The sequence below is a fragment of the Sabethes cyaneus genome, chromosome 1, assembly GCF_943734655.1.
Source record: "Sabethes cyaneus chromosome 1, idSabCyanKW18_F2, whole genome shotgun sequence".
Classification (NCBI taxonomy): domain Eukaryota; kingdom Metazoa; phylum Arthropoda; class Insecta; order Diptera; family Culicidae; genus Sabethes; species Sabethes cyaneus.
The window spans coordinates 18,814,484-18,832,179 of NC_071353.1; the positions used below are offsets into that span (position 1 = coordinate 18,814,484).

The 17,696-nt window shown below is 42.4% G+C and overlaps 1 protein-coding gene across 1 annotated transcript; it reads right to left on the minus strand.

The window, feature by feature from the left end:
* Nucleotides 1-10,928: 10,928 nt before the first annotated feature.
* LOC128732475 (homeobox protein bagpipe) lies at nt 10,929-12,546 on the minus strand. The gene is made up of 3 exons (XM_053825730.1): nt 12,060-12,546; nt 11,391-11,830; nt 10,929-11,324 (listed from the first exon to the last, which is right to left on the minus strand). The coding sequence occupies exons 1-3, from the start codon at nt 12,544-12,546 to the stop codon at nt 10,929-10,931; spliced, it is 1,323 nt and encodes a 440-aa protein (XP_053681705.1).
* Nucleotides 12,547-17,696: the final 5,150 nt, after the last annotated feature.

The window sequence follows — 17,696 nt, forward strand, 5'->3', positions numbered from 1 at the left end:
GTTTTATTATTGTTTTTAGTTTTCACTACCAAACCAACGAGGACCACCACCACTGCTGCTGCACTTACTTGTCTGGAATCGATTTCAGCGACAGTTTTAAGTGGCTATTTAGTTGCCATTCATCAACCGAGAACCCACATCTGGTAGGACGTGTGACGCCTGCCTGCCTGCTACTATATCCGCGTTTCGCAGTCTGTCAGTTGCCTTGGCGACGACTACGAGCTGTTTGCAAAGCAAGCGAGCAAGGGCCAACGAGTGACATCGGGGTTTGTTTATGTTTTTTGTTTCTCATCGATTGAGGAGTAATCTGTTTACAATTGGATTTCTGTTTAGTGAGATGTTTACACGGATAAACAGAAAACGGGGCTTTGCGCGAAAGGATTGGGTTTCAAGTGACTTTAGGTGATCCTAAATTTGTTTAATGCTTATGTTTAGGACGCATTATGGCCCGTAATTAGATTGATTTTCTGTGTATATTCTGGTTGTTGCTGGCAGCGCGACTACCGAAGTGCAGAGTGCTCCTGTCTGGCACTTCAAGTAGCGCCATAAATCAAGCACTCTTCCCAAGACCTTACGCAAATCGATTTCGATTGCAGTGGCAATGAAGGTAGAGGTAGCAACTCAGCAGTGGTCTTCTCGGTGAAAAGTAGCAAAATATTCGTAAAACTCGATTCGTAAATAAATCCAGCACTTAAGTGTTGCCAAAGAGTAGCCAGACTTAGCAACCACTTCAACCGCATCGCCACGTCAATCCGGATTGAGGTTATGGAGATCCAAAGCAGTCTCGATCGGAGTCGGACGATTGGCAATCAACACGCCACACGAAAATTATTGGTCGGTATGGGGGAAAACGGGGAATAAGAGCACGAGTTTAGGTAATTTCGCATCTTCACAACCGACCTTCCATGATCGAAAACTGGGTAATGGACCTGAAGTGGCTTTTGGAATATTCCTACTAGGCGCAGTCGAAAAGCGAACACGCGTTCGAATATGCTCTTGAAAATTATTGCACTTGCGGAATGATGATTGGGCCAACTGCATTGGACTAGGATTGCCCGAAAAGAGCTTAGCACTCTTAAGATGTATTTTTTTGTAATTAAACTATTTTGAAACACATTCAATAACAACTTTCTGTCTTTCACAGGTGTCGGACCGAGAGAATGTCTCGGATGTATGTAAAGTTGCATCCACATTGACGCAATTGGCTTCAGGAACGGTAATAAATTCGTATAAACATGCAACAGCAGAGCATTTCTCATAAAATAAAAACCCAAATGAAACGGCTAATTTACGTAAGAGACCTTATCACATGCTCCGCGGGCATTCGGTGCGCCGTGCAACAGGAAGTTTCGGTTGCGTACAGTGCTGAGCTCGGACCGCAAAACGATTCCCGTGCACTTGTTTTGTCCGCCGGAAAGCAGATGCTCCAACGCACCGGCAAATCTAGGAATTTCGAAATGATGTGTGCCGCCTTCGGACAATCAAAATCCAAACAATTCGCCCGGTTGTGATAAACACCCGAATAAATAGCATAAAAAAGAAGCTGGAGGACGAATCAAAAAGAGGGCCCGGCCATAACGAATCCCCGCCGATGGATTTTCCGGCGCTTTGTCGACGCTCATCACCGCCGTTACGGACGAACCGTGACAGTAAAAAAAAGAATCTTGTTCAATTGAACGATTTCTTCGGACGGGTAGAGGTTTCTAATAGCGTGGTTAGACGCATAAAATCCTTTCCTACTCGGTAGCAATTCAACAGCGAACGAGTGAAACATGTGTTCGAATTGCTTGCCGCCCGCCACCTACGCGCCAGCCAACAAAGGTCTAACTGGTCCCTATTATTTAGATTACGACTCACCAGAGAAGAAAATCATTGCAGGCACCCGCCGCACCACCCCCGTTTCTCTACGATCGAACATACTAAGCATACGCTCAGACTAATCGAGGTTCTTATGTTTCAGCGGAAAAATAAAAACTGATGAACAATTTTCACATCAGGCGGAGCGACTACCGGTCGGTCGGTGGTGGCAGCAACGTATATTGGATGCTCACTAATCCAAACAGCGCAGCAGCAGAGCTGGGTGGAATGGAGTGACCAGCAAAAGACACGTGGAAAGGGTTCGAAAGGGGGCGGGGAGAGCGTATGGCTAGAAAAAATCGTCACTTTTTTATGAGCTTCTCGCCGTGCTGCAGCAGTTTGTCGGTTTTGTTTCGATGACTATTTGTTTGTGTTTCTTTTGCACGGGAAAAACTCTACTGAACTGCTAACGATATGCCTTGGACGGATAATGAGACGAGGGGTACGACGATGGAGATTGTTAAGCTAGAAAATTGCAGGAAATAAGCTTTGGTCGCAACTCAAGGCACCGCATTGTGATGTTGAGGGATTATTATGTGAAACTAAACCATAGATATCGACGTATGAGCCAATTATGCTATCGGTTCTACATCAGCTCTATGCAACGAAAACTGAAATCGAACCCGAAGTCTTTCTGGAAGTTTGTAAATAATCAAAGGAATGAGTCTGGACTACCTTCCTCAATGATGTATAATGGGCGCTGGAGCTCCAAACCGCAGATGATTAGTGATCTGTTTGCCGCTAAATTCAGAGGTGTTTTTTTCGGAGGAGTTTTTGAACATGGGACAAATATTTGAGTGACAATCACTTGCTTCTGGCGCTAATGTATATGAACGATTCAATGATACACTAGCGCCAGCAGCAAGCTGTTGTCACTGCAAAACTAACTATCTTCAATGAGCCCGGAATGTAGGCAATAGCGACACGTTATCGATCGGTCTCTCTGTGCTGACTATTTCGGCCGGTCGGATTTAAAAAACACAGGCACCACTATAGAAAATGGGCTCAATTTAGCCGAAGCTACTTTATCATTTCTCGCGACTATAACTCAAATTCAGTAGCGTTTTATTAAGACCAAAATACACGCCGATATGCAGTAAATATTATTTCATCAACTGGTATAAAAATCTTGTCTCGAATGAATATAGTTTCAACGTAATTCCTGAATATTGTTCAGGCTACCGCTTAATGGGCTGGAAATACCCACCCGTACCCTATATCTCCTCTGAGCTCGGTTGGTAAACTTTTTGAGCTTGCTGTATTGGATTGCAGTTTTGGATTTTACCAAGAATACATTGTTGAGGACCAGCACAGATTTATGCCAAAGCGCTCTATTGTGACCAATATTTTGCCGTTTACTTCCTATAATTATAACAGATAGCTATAATCATTCTGAGCAAACTGATACAGTTTATTTTGACCTAACAGCAGCATTCGATTGCATTAACCACGAGATTGCCATAGCCAAACTGGAAAAGCTAGGATTCGGCGGCAGAGTTATCAGTTGGCTACGTTCGTATCTCACTGGCCGTCGGCTGGCAGTGAAAATTGGTGATAATTATTCTGATGAATTTTCTGGAATTCCCCAAGGCAGCCACCTAGGACCGTTAATATTATTTCTATACATCAGTGACGTGAATTTTAAACTCAAAGCTCCCCATTTGTCCTTCGCCGACGATTTGAAAATCTTCTATCGAATCAGCTCTATCGCCGACCCCCACGTGGTTCAGCAACAGTTAGACAACTTTGCGGACTGGTGTTGCACAAACCGTATGAAAGTTAATCCGAGTAAATGTGCCGCCATCGCTTTCTCAAGAAAAAAAGAACCTATCCCTTTCGACTACAAGCTCTTAGGTACTAGCATTGGAAGAACTAACTGCATCAAAGATCTAGGCGTGCTATTAGATAGCAAACTATCGTTCCAGCAGCATATTTCATATGTAATCGGAAAAGCCTCTAGAAATCTAGGTTTCATGTTCCGGATCGCTAAGGATTTCAGTAACATCTATTGTCTGAAGTCCTTATACTGTTCGCTGGTGCGTTCATCTCTCGAGTATTGCTGCCAAATTTGGAATCCACATTACCAAAATGGAGTTGATCGTATCGAGGCTGTACAGCGGAGGTTTATGCGCTTTGCTCTTCGACGTCTTCCATGGAGTGATCCATTCCATTCCTCCTACGAAAGTCGTTGCCAACTAATCAATTTGGGTACATTAGTTGTACGTCGCAATATTGCCCGTGCTATTCTCGTGTCTGACGTTTTAACTGCTAGAACAGAGTGCCCAGCATTGCTCAACAGTATTCGACTACAGGTACAACCAACAACTCTGAGAAGTCAAGTATTACTACAACTTCTCGCACGGCGGACGAATTACGGCGTGTACGGTAATATCGTTGGGCTTCTTCGGTTACTTAATAGAGCTGCAGGAGGTTTTAACTTTAAATTGTCCAGAGAAGTGATCAAGCGTAATATTAAGCCAATTCTAATTAATTCAAATATCATTAGGGCGTAGCAATAGCCTGTTGATAATAATGTAATAAATAAATAAACTCTCTTCTGCTGCGTTTTACTGTACTGTACTGTACTGTACTGTACTGTACTGTACTGTACTGTACTGTACTGTACTGTACTGTACTGTACTGTACTGTACTGTACTGTACTGTACTGTACTGTACTGTACTGTACTGTACTGTACTGTACTGTACTGTACTGTACTGTACTGTACTGTACTGTACTGTACGGTACTGTACTCTACTGTACTGTACTGTACTCTACTCTACTCTACTCTACTCTACTCTACTCTACTCTACTCTACTCTACTCTACTCTACTCTACTCTACTCTACTCTACTCTACTCTACTCTACTCTACTCTACTCTACTCTACTCTACTCTACTCTACTCTACTCTACTCTACTCTACTCTACTCTACTCTACTCTACTCTACTCTACTCTACTCTACTCTACTCTACTCTACTCTACTCTACTCTACTCTACTCTACTCTACTCTACTCTACTCTACTCTACTCTACTCTACTCTACTCTACTCTACTCTACTCTACTCTACTCTACTCTACTCTACTCTACTCTACTCTACTCTACTCTACTCTACTCTACTCTACTCTACTCTACTCTACTCTACTCTACTCTACTCTACTCTACTCTACTCTACTCTACTCTACTCTACTCTACTCTACTCTACTCTACTCTACTCTACTCTACTCTACTCTACTCTACTCTACTCTACTCTACTCTACTCTACTCTACTCTACTCTACTCTACTCTACTCTACTCTACTCTACTCTACTCTACTCTACTCTACTCTACTCTACTCTACTCTACTCTACTCTACTCTACTCTACTCTACTCTACTCTACTCTACTCTACTCTACTCTACTCTACTCTACTCTACTCTACTCTACTCTACTCTACTCTACTCTACTCTACTCTACTCTACTCTACTCTACTCTACTCTACTCTACTCTACTCTACTCTACTCTACTCTACTCTACTCTACTCTACTCTACTCTACTCTACTCTACTCTACTCTACTCTACTCTACTCTACTCTACTCTACTCTACTCTACTCTACTCTACTCTACTCTACTCTACTCTACTCTACTCTACTCTACTCTACTCTACTCTACTCTACTCTACTCTACTCTACTCTACTCTACTCTACTCTACTCTACTCTACTCTACTCTACTCTACTCTACTCTACTCTACTCTACTCTACTCTACTCTACTCTACTCTACTCTACTCTACTCTACTCTACTCTACTCTACTCTACTCTACTCTACTCTACTCTACTCTACTCTACTCTACTCTACTCTACTCTACTCTACTCTACTCTACTCTACTCTACTCTACTCTACTCTACTCTACTCTACTCTACTCTACTCTACTCTACTCTACTCTACTCTACTCTACTCTACTCTACTCTACTCTACTCTACTCTACTCTACTCTACTCTACTCTACTCTACTCTACTCTACTCTACTCTACTCTACTCTACTCTACTCTACTCTACTCTACTCTACTCTACTCTACTCTACTCTACTCTACTCTACTCTACTCTACTCTACTCTACTCTACTCTACTCTACTCCACTCTAGACTGTAAGCAGATAATTGCAGTTTGCAGCTCCTTGAAATGTTCTGCATTTTCATACTTGAGCACTCAATAGGTTTATTCTTCCATCGATAGACCCCTCTAGCACTGGTCCGGGGCGTACTTATGCCAACCTTCAGCACGCATTGGGACGACGAAACACTGGCACACGTGGGCAATTGGGAACGAAAATATCGATCATCGATCACCACCACCGGTCGCCATTACTACCAAGATGACGACGACGACATTGACGATCGGTGGTGCTAAGCGCGTTAAAAATGAAGAGATGAGTCAATTCCTTCCTGCAATGAACGCACTTTGGTGGGTTACTATCCTAAATACATTATTTATGCCGCTGCACCGCTCCTGCTGCTGCTTCGGCTAAGCGAGTGAAGCTTGTTTGCTTTCGCTGGAGCTATAAATATTGACTGTTTACAAGGGGTGGCTTGTTTGGATGATGTGAACACTGATTAAAAGAAAAATTTTACGATCATACGAGCCGTTCGACGACAGACATCCTTTGTGGGCGAATCGCTTTACGATTGGTCCATAATAATCGACCGTAATTGAAGTTTCAATGGGGAAGGAAGTGTGAAAATTCTCTTCGATAGCAGAAGAATCGATCGGTTCGTTGTATATTTTTTTTACATTTCGAGGTCTGCCACCAGAACTTATTCGGGCAAGTTGATCCGAACCGATGATGCGCTTGTTGTCAGACTTAACGACCAGCCGAACATTATTCCGGCTGTTTGTTTATTCAAGCGGCCGGAGAGTAGTTAAAAGTAATTAACTAGCTCAGATACTCGTCTTTCATTGCTCATTGTGTAAAGAAAAATGTGCAGGCTCAGGCTTACTAGGTTGAAAAATAGTTTAAGGGGACTTCAAACTCAAATTCCATTTGATTTGTTAGCATTAGGTAATTACGTAGATTCTTCTGCTACAGAAGAAAGCTGCTTTGGAAATAATTCTTGAACATTCCTTGAGCTGCAATATCAAAGAGAAATGGATAACTCAATAGCCATAATCAAGAACAATAGCCGAATTAGCGTCATTCGGCTAATTGCTGGCTTCCATCAAACCACCAACATCCGTACCCTGCTTTCGTAGCAGCCGAATCCAATCGATACTATTCGATTAGGACAAAAAAAAGGAAAAGCAAGGAAAATTCATTTGCACTACCAATTCGACTCACCATCGTGAGCCAATAAATCATTTATATGCCATTCACGTTCGGTTGGTTGGTCGATTTTTTCCTTACAACATTTTCCGGCCATTCTCCTGCTGATGGAATTGTATGGGTTCGACTTGAACGTGTGGGGATGGCTGATTGGATCTCATTCGACAGAAAACGCCCACTTTGAAGGTGATTTCCATTCTTTACGCTCGAGTTGCGAACTTCAAACTCGGTGAAAGTGATTTCCAACTGTTCACAAGAGTTGCAACCAAAAGTTGTTTAATTTTTAGTTTTTGCATTTAGGTCATTACAAATATTTTATCAAGTTCTTGTCCTTGTTTTTTAGAAGGAAAATTTTTGTTACCGCTTTTTGTCATGTCAACTTCCACTTCTATTTCGTGCTGCAAGCGTTAACCTGGGATACACTGCATTTCAGTCGAGATGCTCAAAGCTGACCCATCTTTGTCAGCCCAGATGATTCATCAGCTATTTAGCAATACACGGGAAATCGCAGCTTTACCGGTGGACTGAATGCGGGCCATATTGGTCAAAGTCCCTGAAAAAGGAGACCTAAACTGAATGCGGTAGCTGTCTTTGCACCCTGTCGCTCCATATTACTCTGAAAGGATTCTGTAAGGTAATCCTCAACCGGATCCAGGAGAAGCGTCTTGAGTGTTGGCACGTCTTCTTTCCAAAGTTTCCAAATTAAGCTTGCGACAACGTTCCTCGAAACGGCGGTAGGTTTCTGGGATTACGCCATGGAAGAATGTCGTATACACTATATGGAAAGTTAGTGCACTATTTAGGACAGCACCAAGCTCACGAAGATAAAAGATGCGTTGTAACAAATGCCCCGCCATGTTGTATCTAAAAGTTATAGGTTCAGTTTTACGGTAAAATGAGATGGAGAGGCAATTTATGGTGCTGACGGTAAGCATGTTACTCGAGCACCAATCTTCAAATTTGTCCACTAGGCGTTGCAGTTTAATGGCAGCCGGAATCCATTTTGATTACCTTAAAAAAATTTACATCGTCGGCATAAAAAGACCGACAGCCATGTGGCATGAGAGCTGATCAAGGATTTCCCACATCAAATTGCATCACGGAAGAAACGCTATAGAAAATTACCTAATTGACCGATCCTTTTCAAACTTTCAGATAATAAAATATAACCGATTAGTAAGCTTTTGGCATATTTATTTCATTCAATTCCAATACCATAACGTTATGCTCGCACGTTACGGTTAACTCCACTCAAAAAGTTTTGTACAACATCTGGCTGCAGCTTTTTCTGTGCGGAAACCCACTTTTTCTTCATGTCTTGTTCAGATTTGACCTCCTTGGGATGCTTGCGTAGTACCTGCTTCATAATAGCCTAGTATTTTTCGAAGGGCCTTAGTTCCAGTGCGTTGGGGGGTTCGTGTTCTTGGGTACGAAAGTAACTCCGTTGGCTTCGTACGCATCATGTCGCATCATGTGACACCTATAAATACACGGATTTGCAAATTTAGACTACTGGTAGTCATATAAAGAGTTCAAGGCGTCATTGGCCACATCTAAACATATCCGTGAATGTTCCAGAAACCTCTACGGGGATCAGTTTCTGAATTTAACTAAAATACAACATGTGAAATCTCTAATTCGGTACTCGAAATTGCAAAACTAGTTTGAAATAGTTCATTTTTTGTCATATATAGTGTCCAGGATCACATTGGTCATACTCGGACACGTTCTGGAAGTGTTCCGGACACACAGGAAAGCGACCAGCTTCTGAGTCAAACAAACCCCATCATGCGATCTCACTATAAACTCAAGATAACAAATTACAATAAAAAGGAGAAAAGGCCAGGAAGAGATTTGAGTCAAAAAGGACCTTTTGAACAATTGAATTGATCGAGCACGTGAATTATTAAAACAACGACACGTGGTCTTGAAAATACTGCCGAGTCACCGACAATGCAAGGATCAAGGCATGCTGTGACTATTATGCGTTTATTCTTGCTTATTCAAGCACAAATAAACGCATATCAGTAACTTCGGCAGTTTTTCTAAGTTTTGGAACAAATTTTAGGTCACTTGTGAACAAATTGCTTGTAAAAGTATTCTATTATGTACATTCAAATGATTTTATGACGATTTGGACGATTTATTTCCAAAATCGATCCAATATTAAAGAAAAATTCTTGTGGCTTTAACAGTGTTTTTCGTAGTTGCACGTTTTTGCAGATGTGACTGTCTTCCATTTATGGGCAGTAAACTTCTTTCTTAAACGCAGCTGTTCTCAAGTTATTGCATCCTGTGGGTAAATTTTAAATTTGCAAATCTAAATTTTGTCATTTGTTTTCATTAGATTTACTCCTCCTTCATTGGCTTTACTTTACGCCACTGCACTGTATATTTTTTTGTTAGATTATAGACACTTTAACCAGCTTGGGTCCATCGTGCAGTGGGATCACCGTCGTGAGCTGCCCCTAACCTGGACTGGTAAGGCTATTCCTTTTGCCAACACTCAACGGAAGCATGGCTGCCGCCTTCCTTGTCGGCATACGACCTTAGTTTCCAGCCGGGTTGGTTATCCGACCTCCACTAAGGTTGCTCGTATCCCAGCCGCTAACATGAGAAGCTGAGGATCCCTACGGGCTCTTTTTTATGCCTAAAGGTACGCGAGGCACCGACGGTACGTGTTATCCAACCTGTATATTTACAACAGCTGTTTGTATTCTAATGCTTGGCTTAAAAGTTATATATCTTTGCAATTAATGATGTACAGTAAAATCGGAAAATTTCAATTGGTGTTTTTTTAATTGATGACCTCGGACAATTTAAACATTGTTGTCGTTCATAAGTCCGTAAACTGTAGATATATGTACAAAATTATGTGAAATTCTGAGACGATTCTTCGACATAAACTTGTACGATAATAATTATCATTGTGAAAAAAAAGTTCCAACTGGCAGTAGAGGAAAGCAAACCGAAAAAAGTCGAGGGTAACTACTGTCGAGGGTAACTACTCCGGTCGACCCAAAAGTAATTTATACTTATTGTAAGAACAAAAAGTAAAGTGTCCAAAGTTACTTAAGATTCATACCAGTTCTTACGTTATCTGGAATCCGTAATTATTGAAGATAATATTTATTTTCCATCCAGATTCTCCAGATTCGATTTCGATTTCAATTTAGCTAAATTCAATTCCAGTCAACGCAGTTAGCAGGATTTAATACGAAGATTATCGAAATGTCGCTGTACGAATATTGCCTTTACACAAAAATAACCAAGTCCAAGTGAGAGTCCGACGATAAAAGCACATAAATATTTAATAGTTTTAAAAAACATTTAGAAAAATGGTTGTCGTAGTTATCCTGAAATATATTTTTCACCATCAAATTGAAATTTTCAACGATAGAGACAGTGAATTTATGTGATAGTACGATAACCATGTTAAGGTTGAAAACTCTGTAATTCACTAGTTTAAAAACGTCAGTAATTCGAACAGCGATGGCGGACATTAAATAAAATCACGAGAAAAATTATTTCTGCAAAATAACAGGTTACAGGAAGTTTTTACAAAAAATTGATACATTTACTAAAATCACAACAAATTTATTGCCACATGTGTAATAAAGTAAACAGCTACGATTTATTTTTATAATTGCACACACTTAACGCTATGATTTATGTACACCTCACATCAGTAATCTTCTTACGACTGCAGTTTTTAATTTAGTTTGCTTTGGTTTCAGTATTTATCGAATCGTCCGAATTTCTCTTCAAATCACTACCATTCTAATCAATTTCCACGTTTTCACTTTCCTCCTCACCTTCCCCCACGGAAACCATTTCGCAGTCGTGTTGGCTGCTGCACCGACCTGCCGCGGTCGATTCTCGTTCACAATCGCCGACGGTGGTTTTACGCTCCCGATCGGCATAGGCCATTTCTTCGTCACTTTTCCTGGCGCTTCGCATTTCTGCTGGTGACAGACGACGCTCGTGAGCTGGCTGTAGGGGATGATCCACATTCAGATCCACCGGGGGTGACCGAGTGGAGAAATTCAGCGGTTGCTTCGAAGCAACAGCGGCCACAGCCGCCATTGCCGGAATTGAGGATGGCAGCTTACTGGACGCCGGGTAGAAGTAGGAAAACGGCATCGGTGGTACCGGCATCCCATAGGCCATTTGAATCTATTGAAGTAGTAGGAAGAGAATATTAATTGAATCGTTCGAATTTTGTTTCCGTGATTTCCGTACCTGATGTCGGTACACATTGAGCAGAGCTGGATCCAGTCCGGAAGCGTAGTGTGGTTGACCGGCCAAAACAGCAGCAGCCGCAGCAGCTGGCCCGTAGGTGCCATCCTCCCGTACCAAAACCTGCACCGGAACTCGCTTAGTGGCGTTCAACATTGCCGCCTCGTGTTGCTGCATCTGCTTCCGCTTGGTTTTGTAGCGCCGATTTTGGAACCAAATCTTCACCTGTGTCTCGGTGAGTCGCAAATTCTTGGCCAGCTCGGAACGCTCTGGCCCGGACAGGTAGCGCTGCTGGGCAAAACGACGTTCAAGCTCGAAGACCTGGGCATGGCTAAAGGCAGCTCGCGAACGCTTTTTCCTAGTGGCGGCCGGCAGGTCGTCCGACGCCAGAATGCCATTGTGTAACGAAAGGTGATTTCCGTAAGGTGATGGCGAGTCGCAATCTATACAGGTGAAGGGAAATAATTTCAATATAAAAGAGCTGTTTTTTGTCAGAGACTTCTTTTTTTAGAAAATTGCACAACAAGACCGAATGAATCAGTTTTTCACGCGAACCGAAAAACCTTTTAACACGCAAAAAGCATTATCTATTCAACCGCTAAAACTTGTCACGTGTCTCCATCCAATTGCCCGCAATTACACTAATTGTTTACTTGGCGTTCCCATAGTTACCTGATTCGTTCTCGACCGCACGTCTCATATCCAAGGGACTGTCGTTTCGCCCGTTCTTTAACCGAAAGCACTCACCGCCTGTTTCACTTCTAGGCTTTTCGTACCGGTCCCCATCGCAATCACCCAACTCACTGTGACACCTGGACCCCAAACGCTGTTCACAACGTTCCGCAGGAACCATAAAACAATCCAGTGATCCTCGCCGTAACGATGGGTGCAGACTTCCCAAACTGAACCCATTGTTGTTATTATTGTTATTATGATAGTATGCTGACATGTTCAGTTTTCCGTAGAACTCCCCGTGATCCATCGAAGATCCACTTTTATAGTACTTCATTCTACCCAGCTCACTCAACTCTTCCTCGTTGCCGGACGATTCAACCGAGCTTCGGCGTTCACTGTCCCCGCGTCGTGACCTCGTTAGGATGTCGTTAATCGAAAACGGAGTCGAAACGATCGATTTTACCGTGGACGTTTGCAAACTCATCTTCAAACACCAATTTCACTCGATGGCAAGCAAGAAACGCAAACTCATCCGACGAAAGTTGAAAAGAAAACACAACCGCACTTAACGAGCTCCCAAGTGGAAATGATGAATTTTCCGCTTTTCCAATCGTAAGCGTCACAATCCTCGGCGGGAAACCCGAAAATAGAACCTGTTCGTACGAACTCACCACCTTCAACTCAGTGCAGAGCGCCGTTCGACCGGAGCACGTGTCTTTTCCTACGAACAAGCAATGTAACAAGTGGCTAAACCTACAGACAGCCGAACAAGAGAGAAAAAGATAGAGTGGGTAAAAGTTATTCACCACCATTCTGCACTTCTCTGCTCCGTAAGGGAGGATGTGGAAGCAGCCTGATGAAGAATGGACGGAGGGACGAAAGAATAAACAGCCTCTTGATTGGATAAGAGGCCGTACCGTGATTGGTTGGGGCGCTTCTGCTTCTTCATTATTATTATTATTTTTGCTTTCGTCGTTCGACGATGTTGAAGCTGAACTGAAAACAAGTGAGTCACATTGAGTGTGGTGAGTTTTGGTTGAGAGTTTGCATTTGACGTCGCACTTATACTCGTGTGTGTGTTTTTTTTGTTTCCTCTTGAGCGAATTTATTGGGAAAGTGTGTGGTTGAGTAAGGGTGAATTGGCGATGCTTGCATTTGCGTAATGTTGTGCGTGTGATTCTGCTTTATCTGCCGAAGGCGCAATAATCCTTTAAACATGAATTGTTCTCTGCGTTAGCTAATCAGAAAGCATATTGTATTTTGCCACTCTAGCATTGAATGGCGCTCGTACTTCGATGACCACTTTGTTCTCACTTACCAAGGACGACGTCCGTTCGATTGGATGCTAATTCCTTTCACTGACACACGGCGACTAGCAATTGCAGTCAACGAGATAATTGAGGATTCATTTAAATCCCTATTGTTGACGGCATTGTTCATCGCTTATTCGCTGGTGGCGGGCAACCCGGAAACACGTGGTGATTTATGCTGTGTAGCCTGCGGCTTTGAGTTCTCACCATTCATTGAGTTGTTGGTTTCAGGATTCTGACTGTAGGTTGACGATAGAAAAGTGATTACGATGGGGTGCTGTCAAATATTGTTACTGGTAATCACCGGAGGGTACTTTGCAGTTGCAGTGCGTTTCGGATGTAGTCACTTGCATTGGACTTCCTATTGGTGGCAATTGTTTGTCGTGATTATTGCTCTCTAATGAATACTTACGACTTTTACATTCTTTAGATGAAAATTAGCTGAGTATTAAAGCTTTATATTTAGGCCATTGCAAGATATTTTTAAAGTTTTTGTCACCCCCATCCTCCCTTGAAGTTGGCTTTAAAAATCGGGGAGAAACAAAAAAAAATTATTGGTTGTGGTCTCTATAGCTTAAAAAACTCGAAAAATGAGTGTTAACGCTCCTGGCATGAAGCAGAAATGGAAGCTCAAACAAGGTACTGACCAAAACGCGAAAAAAAATTCCTTTCTGGTAAGCTTTGGCATGAAAAATAATAACGTGAATTACCAGTCGATAAAAGATTGCAGTATAAAAAGTAAGAATAGATTTGGTTTTCACGATTAAAATTTAAGTACAGCACGGTTCCGATTATATCAGCCCCTGATTAAATCTACCTCCGATTATATCAGCTTTTTTCCCGATTATATCAACCCCAAAAATAATTTTTTTGTTTGTTCTTTTTCAGTTATTTAATGATTCCTTTGAGGTCTTAAGAACAGCCAAATCAGTGTTTCAGGCCTTTTAACCCCTTATGGACCAGGCTGCACATGGTCGCGTGAAATTACGCCGAAACACGAGTTTTTTCGCATATGGTGTCTTTGGCAATATTAATTGATATAAAAAACGCTTCGTTTAGCAGGAACCATTATGTGATTAACCTCCTTAAAAGTAAAATACGAGATTTATTTCTCACATATTCGACATAGAGGTTTGATGTGTACAGCAAACATGTAGTGAATATCAATACAAACAACTTGGTCAAAGACATCGTAGCTGTATCTATACCTATAAAAATGTCTGTCTGTCTGTCTGTCTGTCTGTCTGTCTGTCTGTCTGTCTGTCTGTCTGTCTGTCTGTCTGTCTGTCTGTCTGTCTGTCTGTCTGTCTGTCTGTCTGTCTGTCTGTCTGTCTGTCTGTCTGTCTGTCTGTCTGTCTGTCTGTCTGTCTGTCTGTCTGTCTGTCTGTCTGTCTGTCTGTCTGTCTGTCTGTCTGTCTGTCTGTCTGTCTGTCTGTCTGTCTGTCTGTCTGTCTGTCTGTCTGTCTGTCTGTCTGTCTGTCTGTCTGTCTGTCTGTCTGTCTGTCTGTCTGTCTGTCTGTCTGTCTGTCTGTCTGTCTGTCTGTCTGTCTGTCTGTCTGTCTGTCTGTCTGTCTGTCTGTCTGTCTGTCTGTCTGTCTGTCTGTCTGTCTGTCTGTCTGTCTGTCTGTCTGTCTGTCTGTCTGTCTGTCTGTCTGTCTGTCTGTCTGTCTGTCTGTCTGTCTGTCTGTCTGTCTGTCTGTCTGTCTGTCTGTCTGTCTGTCTGTCTGTCTGTCTGTCTGTCTGTCTGTCTGTCTGTCTGTCTGTCTGTCTGTCTGTCTGTCTGTCTGTCTGTCTGTCTGTCTGTCTGTCTGTCTGTCTGTCTGTCTGTCTGTCTGTCTGTCTGTCTGTCTGTCTGTCTGTCTGTCTGTCTGTCTGTCTGTCTGTCTGTCTGTCTGTCTGTCTGTCTGTCTGTCTGTCTGTCTGTCTGTCTGTCTGTCTGTCTGTCTGTCTGTCTGTCTGTCTGTCTGTCTGTCTGTCTGTCTGTCTGTCTGTCTGTCTGTCTGTCTGTCTGTCTGTCTGTCTGTCTGTCTGTCTGTCTGTCTGTCTGTCTGTCTGTCTGTCTGTCTGTCTGTCTGTCTGTCTGTCTGTCTGTCTGTCTGTCTGTCTGTCTGTCTGTCTGTCTGTCTGTCTGTCTGTCTGTCTGTCTGTCTGTCTGTCTGTCTGTCTGTCTGTCTGTCTGTCTGTCTGTCTGTCTGTCTGTCTGTCTGTCTGTCTGTCTGTCTGTCTGTCTGTCTGTCTGTCTGTCTGTCTGTCTGTCTGTCTGTCTGTCTGTCTGTCTGTCTGTCTGTCTGTCTGTCTGTCTGTCTGTCTGTCTGTCTGTCTGTCTGTCTGTCTGTCTGTCTGTCTGTCTGTCTGTCTGTCTGTCTGTCTGTCTGTCTGTCTGTCTGTCTGTCTGTCTGTCTGTCTGTCTGTCTGTCTGTCTGTCTGTCTGTCTGTCTGTCTGTCTGTCTGTCTGTCTGTCTGTCTGTCTGTCTGTCTGTCTGTCTGTCTGTCTGTCTGTCTGTCTGTCTGTCTGTCTGTCTGTCTGTCTGTCTGTCTGTCTGTCTGTCTGTCTGTCTGTCTGTCTGTCTGTCTGTCTGTCTGTCTGTCTGTCTGTCTGTCTGTCTGTCTGTCTGTCTGTCTGTCTGTCTGTCTGTCTGTCTGTCTGTCTGTCTGTCTGTCTGTCTGTCTGTCTGTCTGTCTGTCTGTCTGTCTGTCTGTCTGTCTGTCTGTCTGTCTGTCTGTCTGTCTGTCTGTCTGTCTGTCTGTCTGTCTGTCTGTCTGTCTGTCTGTCTGTCTGTCTGTCTGTCTGTCTGTCTGTCTGTCTGTCTGTCTGTCTGTCTGTCTGTCTGTCCCTATGTTCCTTTTAGAATCGAAAACTACTGAACCGATCGGCGTGAAAATTTGCATATAGGGGTTTTTGGGGCCAGGGAAGGTTCTTATGATGGTAAGAGACCCCTCCCCCCACTAAGAGGGGGGGCTCCCATACAAAGGAAACACAAATTTCTGTATAACTCGAGAACTAATTAAGCAAATGGAATAAAATTGACATGTGGGTGTTTTTGGAGGCAGGAGATTTTTTAATGATGGTTTGAGACCCCTCTGCCCTGTGGTAGGGGGATAAGGACTCTCATACAAATAAAACAGAAATTTTTGCGTGACTCAAAAACTAATCGAACTCGAAAAATTTTAGACTCTTTCATAAACTATTAATCAATAACAAGACCACCAAAAACTATCAATAGTAACATTAGATAATTCAGCGCTAGACGGCCACTGGCCACGAGTGTTGCCGGCGACCTGCCGTCGGAAGCGCCCGCCACTGCGGGGGGCAGCCCCTTGTAGAGATCACCTCTGTCTAGGTTTATTTATTTTCCTATATCTACTGACCTCTATTACTTTCCTTCGGTTGGGTCACCGCTGCGTAATGGTACTTTCTACGAAAAGATTTTCCGGGAAATGGTACATCCCGCGCAAGGATTTTCGCGAAATGGTATTCTGCGAAATTCTATATTCCGCGTTATGGTCAACCGAGAATTGGTGTTCCACAAAATGGTATTCGGCGAAATGGTTTGTAATGATGGTGAATATTTAAATGCTATCCGCTTTATTTTATCACGCTAAGCAATGAGGGGAGTTGTATCACAGAACGGAAGATCAACTTCAAGTAAAAGCGAATTCAAAAACTGACCACAAAAGGAATGCAAAAATCAGCAACGATTTTTTCTTACTTCGAGTAAGTTTCTCAGACCGTGCACATTTATGCCACTTTGACTGTGGTACAAAGTGGTATAATATTTTTCTATGCTTTGAATTGACCGTTAGCTCTACAGTTCTACCTGGTTAATAAGGATTGTTGTTATTAATGACAACTTAAAGAAGATATTATTGAAAAGTTAGGTATAATTGGAGTAGAAAAGTGATGCAGTATAATAAAGATTTTAGTGTTTTAAAATCTAAAATAAAATATCGGCTTGGCACATATCAGTAATTGAAACTGAAATTAAGATTTCAGTTCTTTAGAACGAATATGATTTGGAACTTGGAAGCCGTTAATAGATAAAATAATTTTAGTGGAAGGACTTTCGAATACAGGTTGTTCCACTACCTGCTACCTGCCAAAATTGCACAACTTAGACGTTTAGCAAAATGGAACCTGCTTGTTTTTTTCCCTAAGTTCAATAGATCAGTTCGTTTCATTTTTTTCACCGATCGTTTTTGGTTTATCACTTCATGTATCTAGACCAATCAGCATCTATATTAACGTACAAGTGTATGAAATTTGACATAAATAGAGCCTCTTTGTTCGAAGTATAATTTTCCGATAAGTACGCTAAGACGGACC

Coding starts and splice junctions, on each gene's coding strand:
- LOC128732475 (XM_053825730.1), bottom strand. CDS start 12,546: ATGAGTTTGCAAACGTCCACGGTAAAATCGATCGTTTCGACTCCGTTT. Junction 11,831..12,059: donor TGCGGTCGAGAACGAATCAG/GTAACTATGGGA, acceptor TCACCTGTATAG/ATTGCGACTCGCCATCACCT. Junction 11,325..11,390: donor TCAATGTGTACCGACATCAG/GTACGGAAATCA, acceptor CTACTTCAATAG/ATTCAAATGGCCTATGGGAT.